This window comes from Solenopsis invicta, chromosome 3 (assembly GCF_016802725.1).
Source record: "Solenopsis invicta isolate M01_SB chromosome 3, UNIL_Sinv_3.0, whole genome shotgun sequence".
Lineage (NCBI taxonomy): Eukaryota > Metazoa > Arthropoda > Insecta > Hymenoptera > Formicidae > Solenopsis > Solenopsis invicta.
In genome coordinates this window covers 3,811,137-3,820,497 of record NC_052666.1, presented here as the reverse complement: position 1 = coordinate 3,820,497, position 9,361 = coordinate 3,811,137, and the positions used below count along the sequence as shown (strand labels likewise).

General features: G+C 29.7%; 1 protein-coding gene across 1 annotated transcript in view; it reads left to right on the top strand.

Moving 5' to 3' along the window:
* The first annotated feature begins 2,195 nt into the window (after positions 1-2,195).
* The window catches only part of LOC113005941, a 29,313-nt gene continuing 22,147 nt past the window's right edge, over positions 2,196-9,361 (top strand). The window contains exons 1-7 of the mRNA XM_039446995.1: positions 2,196-2,503; positions 2,900-2,979; positions 3,921-4,081; positions 4,586-4,830; positions 4,922-5,000; positions 6,344-6,473; positions 6,904-7,266. Coding sequence (XP_039302929.1) covers positions 2,910-2,979; positions 3,921-4,081; positions 4,586-4,830; positions 4,922-5,000; positions 6,344-6,473; positions 6,904-7,266 — 1,048 coding nt within the window. The 5' untranslated portion in view covers positions 2,196-2,503; positions 2,900-2,909. The remainder of the gene's footprint in view (positions 2,504-2,899; positions 2,980-3,920; positions 4,082-4,585; positions 4,831-4,921; positions 5,001-6,343; positions 6,474-6,903; positions 7,267-9,361) is intronic.

The window sequence follows — 9,361 nt, the reverse complement described above, 5'->3', positions numbered from 1 at the left end:
TAGAAACGTGATATATTTTTAATTTATTAGTTACTGATGCTTAATAATGAGCTCTGTTACCGTGAAAAATCAAAAAGTTATCGGACAGAGCCACAAAATAGTCTTTACAAGCAAAAATCAAGAAAATTTGCAGAAAAAGATAAAAAAAGCGGTTTTTGGGGTATTTAAGGATGTTCTCACGGAAAAAAATTCTGAAAAACATCAAGGAAGTAGTTTGCACGAAAATGTAACTATAATTATAATATAGAGGTGTCAAGTCTTATGAGAGACAAAATATTACAATTTGAAATACTTTTTGGCTTGTAAAATTAAAATTTCCTGTCAAAATGGAAAACAAAAATTAGTAGTTATGGATCTGAATAATATTTACCACCAATTAAAATTTTAAATCAATTTATTAAAAACTTGCAGAGAAAAAAATTATTTACCAAAAAAACATTTTTTTTAAGGTTGGATGATAGGAAGAAGCTTGGAACTTGAAAATTTGGGAAACTTAGTTTTCTTTAATGACAAAAAGGTGGGTCAAATTTCAGACAAAACCACTGAAGGGGGATTTCGACTCTGTTTATTCGGCTAATAAAGCTTTTATTAATTTTTTTAGCTTCTCTCCCCCCCCCTCCTCCAACAGATAGCAGAACTCTACACTTGAAATTTTACTAAGTTGCCGGCTATGGACTTAATAGTGTTACGTCCTGCGGAGTAACAATTCTTTTTTTTCGAAATCGATGCGGCCAAGCCAAAAATCGCGAACAATTGGTCTATCTTAACCGCGCAAATAAGCTAAAATTGTCCGGTCGAGTCAACACGGTTGGTCTACGCTTGACACGTGCCGGTTTTGGCGGAAGCAAGCGTTGAAACGCGGATGATTGACCCCATCGACACGAAACACTTGTCGCACAAATAATAGGTAACTATCTTCTAAGGAACCTAACCGATAGGATGGATTACCCAAAAGAAAAACAGATTAGAAACCGAATGTTTTGAGAACGCGTGGGCAACAATAAGAGACAGTACACCTGCGGATTAAAATCCCATAGGAACCATAGGCAGAATCGGGTATAAAAAGAAGGAGCTCCGGGTCATTTCGGTCATTTTTCAGTCATTTCGTCATTTTTCGGTCAATAGTCCTTTTAGTCATTTAGTCATTTTTTAGTCATTTGGGTCATTTAGTCATTTTGTCATTTGTTGTTCGCGATTCATAATTCACTCCAGTTCGATCCGTCGCACATTCCCTGACATTATATGTCCGAGTTTGTGACGTTCGGATTCGTATTCATCACACTTAAATTTGACGCGCAGCTGTGAAAATGAAGTAAACAAGTTCCATCGCAAGTTCCGGCCAATTGTTGACCAGCCGTCCGCCGTTGTAAGCTGAATCCGCTCCGCCGAACACCAAATTACTCGCACCTTCATAAATTTCAACTAATAGTAAGTCTTAGATATCCACTATATTTTGCTCTCCATAAGACTACATTCTCTCTCTAGTAAGATTTTTCATCATACGTACAATTTCCAAAATATTTATATACCCACACTGAGAAAAAAATCTTTTTTGATTAAATAAATACATTACATTGAAATTAAATGTTTTGACTTAAATAAATATTTATTTTATTTAGAAAAGCGTTACATTTCATCTATGAAATTATTCTTTGAATTAAGAAAAATATCATTATTTTTAAAATCAAATATGAAATATTTAAAAATAAGAAAATATTTATTAAAAAAAAAATATATATTTATTAAAATGAAGAAAATCTGTTTTTTTAAAACAAATAGCCAAAAACAAAGAAATTATTTATTACTTTAGTAAATTTAATATCTTTTAAATTAAGAAATCGAATGTAGTTAATATCTTTAATTTGAAACAAAAAAATATTTATTTGAATTATGTGTGTACACTTCATTGGCCGTAAAAAACACATTTTTGGATACGATACCCTATGCCGACTAGTGATAATACTTTTGCATTCTACACAAAAAAAAGATATTTGAAAAATTTATTTGCGTGATACTTAGTATTATTCAATAAAAAATTAATAAAATAAAATTAATGGTTCTTAAGTATACTAAATAAATATATTTACATTTAATAGTATTATTAAACATTTAGTAGTACTCAAATAAATATTTATTAAAATATAGTAATTTTGTCTTTTAGTTTAAAAAAATGACTAATTAAGGAGAATAATCATAATTGATTAGTTTCCTCATAATCAACTTTGATTGATCAATTTATTCTTTTTAAATGAAACGGTCTTTACCAGTGCAATCACTGGATATCGTCTATCGCATATTGCCATGCGCAACACGTCGCACATCGCGCTAGTGTGTACGATCCTTAAGACATAGCGAGCGACAAAAGACAAACGCCATCACGCGCGACGAGTGTTTCGTGTCCGTGATTGTAATTCTGTGTTCTGTGTGCCTTGTGGTGCCGCGACCGCGTGCTATTTCATCGTTTGGAGTCCATTTTCCTGTATTTTAGATTCGTTATTTTGCTGTAAGTACATTAAAGTCATACATTTACGATTTGAGTAACATTCAATCCTAATGCGTCTTGATTATATTTCATATAGGCCCTTGATACGTTTTTGTCGGGACAGGCTGCTAGCATAGATAGACATTTTTGTTCGCAATTTCGATGCTTTCGTGGCCATTGTTATACTTTTTGTGGACTTTTTTGTTATTTCGTAAATTTAGAAACGTAGTGTGACTTGAGCAATTTAACATACATATATTTATGATCGCATTTTGAATTTATTACATTCTGTGCAAACGTCAAGGAAACTACTGTTCTTGCATTTTACAATATGTTGACTCAGCAATACAAATCAACAATCAACGAATCAATCTCAAAATTCTCATTTTTGTAATTATATCATTATATTATAAATAGGTTCTATAACATGGCTGATGAAGAGACTCGAAAAATATTAAAAGATTTAAAGCTGGAAAATCTCATTGAAAATTTTGAAAGTAAGTTGTTTAATTGTTAATATCGCTTGTCATGTTTTATCATGTTTGTAATATGTAGTTTATTAAAAGAATATATAATAAATATTAGATTATTACATACAAATTCATATGGAAAACGCTAGATGTTAATGGACATATTTTCAATAAAATTATAAAACCTTTTGGTTTAATTAATTAAACAAAAAGATCTTATGATTTCATTGAAATAGTTATGTAGATAAAAAACTAGAAAAAGAACACTAACTAAAGAAATATTTACATAAATAAATAAATATGTTGTAAAATATATCCATTAACGTCTTTGGTTTTCAACATTACTTTGTATGTAACAATGTAACATTTATTATATATTTTTTAATAAAATAAAATGTTTTATTTTTAAAAGTTATTATATAAAACTTATAATATTCTATTACTTAAGAAATACATTTGATATTTTTATAAAGAAGGGCATTATGAAAAGGTTTGTTTTTGCCCTACTCGGAGAAAGTAAAAGAAATATTTCTTTTACTTTTTAAAGCAAAGAATTCAATAGTGTTAATTAAAATTACGTTACATTTTGTCTTGTGAATAATTGCGGTGCCAAGCATTTTTCCGATTTAAATTGTCTATGTGTTTCCATTATTTTTAATTAACATTATCGAATTCTGCGATTCAAAAATTGTAAGAAATGTTTCTTTTCCTTTCCCCAAGTAGGGCAACAATAGGCTTTTTGTAACATCTTTTTTTATTGTTTATATTTATATTAAATGTAAAAATATTGCTTTAAAAAATATTTATTTTTTACGTTTTAAAGGAAAATGTATTCCTAATGATATTCTTTCTTTATTTTAATTTTCACAGACAGTATGCTAAATTTTTTAAGAAATTAATTTTTTTAAAGTGAAAAGATGTTATATTATGTGTGATAGTACAATAATTTTGATGCTTTACTGTTTTAGAAAACAAGATTACTAAAGACACATTAGAACATTTATCAGAAGCTATAATATCTGAATTAATACCGATTATTGGTCAAAGAGTAATATTTTTATCATATTGGAAAAAGCATTTCAATATTACACGTCAAATGGTCGAAAGTTCGCCAACAAAAAAAAGAATGGTATGTTTTTTACTTTTTTCAAACATTTTTTTTTTACATAATTATAATACATATTTAAAAGTTGCGAATTGTTTTAATTATATCGCTCGTTTGGTACAATGTCATTACTAAAAAAACAAGGTTTTCCGAAAAACCTTAAACATTTTGAATCATTAAAACATTAAAATATAAAAATCATAAAAATATCTTTAAATACGATTTTTGCATAATATTTGATTGTAGTGGAATAAAAGATCATTAGTGTGCTGAGTCTTTTTTTAAGTGTATTACATTTTCATCTATGATAAAAATAAATCTTTAAATACAAATTTTTTTGATTTATGAAACTTTATCTAAAATTTTTTTTCCTCATTTCTTTTTTCAATTAGAAGCTCAGTTATATAATTCTGGCAGTAATAAGAATTTCAAAGATTCTTTTCTCCTTTTCTTTTCTTTTCAAAAATACCATTTTTTTGTTATAGCAAGTAAGCAATATGTTTTAAAAATTGACTTTTTTTATAACAGAAGCTAGATGACGAAAAAGAAATTGAAACTTTAATTAATTTACCTGATTTGAGTAATGAGAATCCACAAAATAATTGTACAAATGATTTCAAACAATCTATGATAAATTTAAAGGACTTACTTTTAAAATATAAAATAGGCCAACAGATTTTAAATTATTATGAAAGAGAAAATCAACTGCAAGAAAATTTTAGAAATAAGTTGTGCGACATTATCATTAATGACATCGAAAACAAAAATGCAAAGTATGTTTTTACATATTTTATCTTATTTTTATTAATATATTTTTTAATTTGTTACATTGTCTTATTAATATCTTTCTACTGTTTTATATAGATTGACAAACGATTTGGCTGAATGTTTATCAAAAAACATAATTAACACTTTTCCGACTGAAGTAGCCACAACATACGAGGTGTGTTCAAAAAGTATCGCGAATTTTGTGTTTTTTCAAAAATTATTTATTTATTCATGAATATCTATTTTGTCCCCTTCAAAGTAATCCCCATGAGATATTATACACTTGTGCCAACGGTTTTTCCAATCTTCGAAGCACTTCAAAAAATCATTTTTTTTTTATCTTGTTCAGCTCCTCCTTCGATGCCGTCTTTATCTCGTCAAGCGTAGCGTAACGTCGTCCTTTCATGGGCCTCTTCAGTTTAGGGAACAAGAAAAAGTCACAGGGGGCCAGATCTGGGGAATACGGTGGCTGCGGCATCATTAGTGTGTTGTTTTTGGCCAAAAAGTCGCGCACAAGCAACGATGTGTGAGCAGGGGCGTTATCGTGGTGCAAAAGCCAATTTTTGTTCTTCCACAAATCCGGGCGTTTCTGGCGGATTGCTTCGCGCAAATTGCGCATAACTTGCAGGTAATATTCCTTATTGACCGTTCTACCCTGTGGCAAGAACTCATGATGCACCACGCCCCTGCAATCGAAGAAAACTGTCAGCAAAACTTTCACATTCGACCGAACTTGGCGCGCTTTTTTCGGTCTTGGTTCGTGCGGCAGCTTCCATTGAGATGATTGAGCTTTGGTTTCCACGTCATAACCATAAACCCACGATTCGTCACCAGTTATGACCCTCTGGAGCAAATTTGGGTCGTCGCGGACAGAGTCCAACATCTCATTAGCAATGTTCATGCGATGCTGTTTTTGGTCGCAATTGAGCAATTTTGGTACGAATTTCGCGGCGACCCGTCTCATGCCCAAATCATTGATAAAAATCGAATGGCACGAGCCAATCGATATGTTTAGGTCCTCAGCAACTTCTCTAACGGTGATTCGACGATTGGCCAATACCATTTTCTCCACTTCATTAATTTTTTCGTCTGTTGTTGAAGTGCTCGGGCGTCCGGCACGCTCTTCGTCGTTCACATCTTCTCGGCCTTCTGAGAACATTTTGTACCACCGATAAACGTTGCTTCGGTCCAAGGTAGCTTCTCCGTATGCCACAGTCAACATTCGGAATGCATCCGCGCACTTAATTTCGTTTTTCACACAAAATTTGATACAGGTTCTTTGATCCATTTTTTTGAATAGGTAAAAATCGAAGACGATCCAAAACACGTGCAAGCAAAGCAGCTGTCAACAATTAAGTGAACATTCAAAATGGCCGAGCTTGTCGGCATAAGTGAGAGACATGAGTACCAACATAACGCCACAAAAAGATCGAAATTCGAATATACGTAACCCGCGAAAATTCAAAATTCGCGATACTTTTTGAACACACCTCGTATTATATCCCTCCCGTATCAAAGAAAAATTCTGTTATTAAAAAATCTATGGTTGCGCGTGGAAAACTAATGAACATGTGGCGAAATCGATGTACCTTATATAAAAAGTTTGAAACTAAATTGAAAAAAGAAGAAAATGAAAAAGAAAATAATGGTATGCGTATTTAAAATAATAAAATTTTTTTTCTGTCATTAGTTTTAAAATTATAATCGGTAATAATACAGTTTAAACGTTTATTAAATTCCGTAGTCCAAATAGTCTAATAAATTTTGAATTAATACTTATACGTTCTCTTCATCAAAAACACATTTTTAGTAAAAGTTTTTTGCAACATATATATGTATCTCTGTATGTATACATATATTGCAAAGTATATAAAAATATATATATTTATAAATACATTTGTACGTGTACATATATGTATTTGACAAAACTTGCGTTTCGAGTTTTGAAATCATAAAGTATAGTAAAAATGATAAATTTTTAACAGTCAATTATTACATTTTTTATCAATTTGGTTTGAGTTTGCAAGATTGAATAAAATTATGTTTGTAATTTTAAAATATAATTTAATTTTATACAGCTCCACAGGACATAGATCAAAAAGTCCAAGACAGTATGAAATGGTTAGATGAAAACGTTGCTCCATGGGAACTAGTTCTCCAACATTGGCTAGCTACTTTTGATATCAGACGGAAACATATTAACAATTTTGAAGAAAAAACTTTGCATAATCTACTGAATAGATGGTCTGTTTTGAAACATCCACAGGGATATCAATTAATTGTTCAAGATTTTGATACAATGAATTTAAGTAAAGTAAAATTGGATTTAAATATATGGCAACAATTTGTGGACGTTATAATAAAACATTCAACATGTAACATTAAAAATGACGAAGTAAATTTAATGTTACAAAAGTTAAGAAATAAGGATATTTCAGACGGTAATTCTCTTTTCCTTTGTAATATTTATTTGTAGTATAATTAGAAAACGTATGTATAATAATAATTAAAATATTGGAAAGTGTAAACTATATATATATATATATATATATATATATATATATATATATATATGTATGTCCAGAGGCAGTTTTCGGGACATTTTTATACTATCTGTTTTTATTGTTTTAAATTTTGCAGGACATTAATATAAATCAGATAGTACCTGATTTTTTTATATATATATCTTACTTTTCTTTGCCAATTTAATTATATATGGATCGGCAGTTTCCAGGACCTTTTATTTATTTCGTATATATTACATTATTATCGAACGAAATCGCTTCTCATGAATAGAAATATGATTAAGAAAGAAAAACTGATAATTCTGATTATAAAATAAAGTATTTTATATCAGTTAATGTCAAAAATACGACAAAGTCCTGAAATATGCCATTTCATTGGTATTTGACTTTATATAATAAGTAGTTTCCGGGACATAATAATATTTTTAAAATTGATCGTTACAGATGAATTATTTGTAAGATTCTTTCAATAATATTAATATTTACATTGTTTTCAAAAACTTTATCGCATCAGACTTAATATTTTTGTCGTTAAACTTATTAGAAATAATAATGTCCCGGAAACTGCCATTGTATCATACGTAACAGTTTTCAGGACTGATCAGAAAAACTATACATAATGTTAAAATTGATCGTTACAGATAAATTATATGTAAGATTCTTTCAATAATATTAATATTTAAATTGTTTTCAAAAACTTTATTGCATCAGACTTAATATTTTTGTCGTCAAACTTATTAGAAATAATAATGTCCCGGAAACTGCCATTGTATCGTACATAATGGGTGCTTTGCAACGGAACAAAAAGTAATTCACTGTGCTACACAGTGTTACACACTGTTACAAAGTGTCGACTAGTAGTTGGAACACTGTTTCATTCATTTTATATTGTTTTAACATTTATTTCATTAATTAAACCATGTGACATAACCTCATGACCTTACACCTGTCAAACAGCATGAAAGTGAGCAGGCATTAATTATAGATAAACATTAGATGGAAGTTCCCAATTTTAATAACAACATTGTTACATTGCTTACATCTGATGTTTATGTAAAATTCACGCTCGCTCATTCTCGTGCAATTTGACAGGTGTGAGGTTATGAGGTTATGTCACATTGTTTAATTAATGAAATAAATGTTAAAACCATATAAAACGAATGCGAATGTTACCAGAACGTTTATTTCATATTTAATAATTGATTGCTACCATGATCGACGTGTATTGAAACTGCTGAAAATAATTGTCGAAGTGTACATGAATAATGCTAGGAAATAAAGATAATTGGTCGAATGCACATAATTAAACACGTTTTTGACTTCCTTCAATCCTTGAATGCGTTTGTCACATTTATCTGGGAAAATGTATGCCGATTCAACAAAACTGTCTTTAAGTCAATGTTGTAACAGCTTTATTGTCAATGCAACGTGTATTTTTAAAGAATTAATGTTTGAAACAAAGATCTCATGATAAAAAGAAAGTAATAATATGATTCTAATGGCTGTAGTCTGATTAATTTTAAAAGCTAAGTGTTAGAGGTCTCAGTTCTTTGCATTCAGATTAAGGAGTGTGTAACATAATTACTTAATAAGTAAGGTAAATGACATCTTGAATACCTTTTTATTATAATAATGTTATTAGAATAAACAGCAGTCAAATTCAACTTATCTTACTTAATGGTTAATTAATTTACAAACTTCTGTATCCGAAAGCGAAGAGCTATGACCTCTAACACCCAGCTTTTAAAATTAATCACACTACAGACATTAGAATCATGTTATTACTTTCTTTTAATCATGAGATGTTTGTTTCAAACGTTAATTAAAAATACATGTTGGACTAACAATAAAGTTATTACAACATTGATTTAAATACAAATCTGTTGAAACGATACACATTATCCCTGAGAAATGTGACGCATTCGAGGAAAGAAAAGAATTAAAAACTGCTTCAATTATGTGCATTCTACCCAATTATCTTTATTTCCTAGCAGTATTCATGCACACTTCG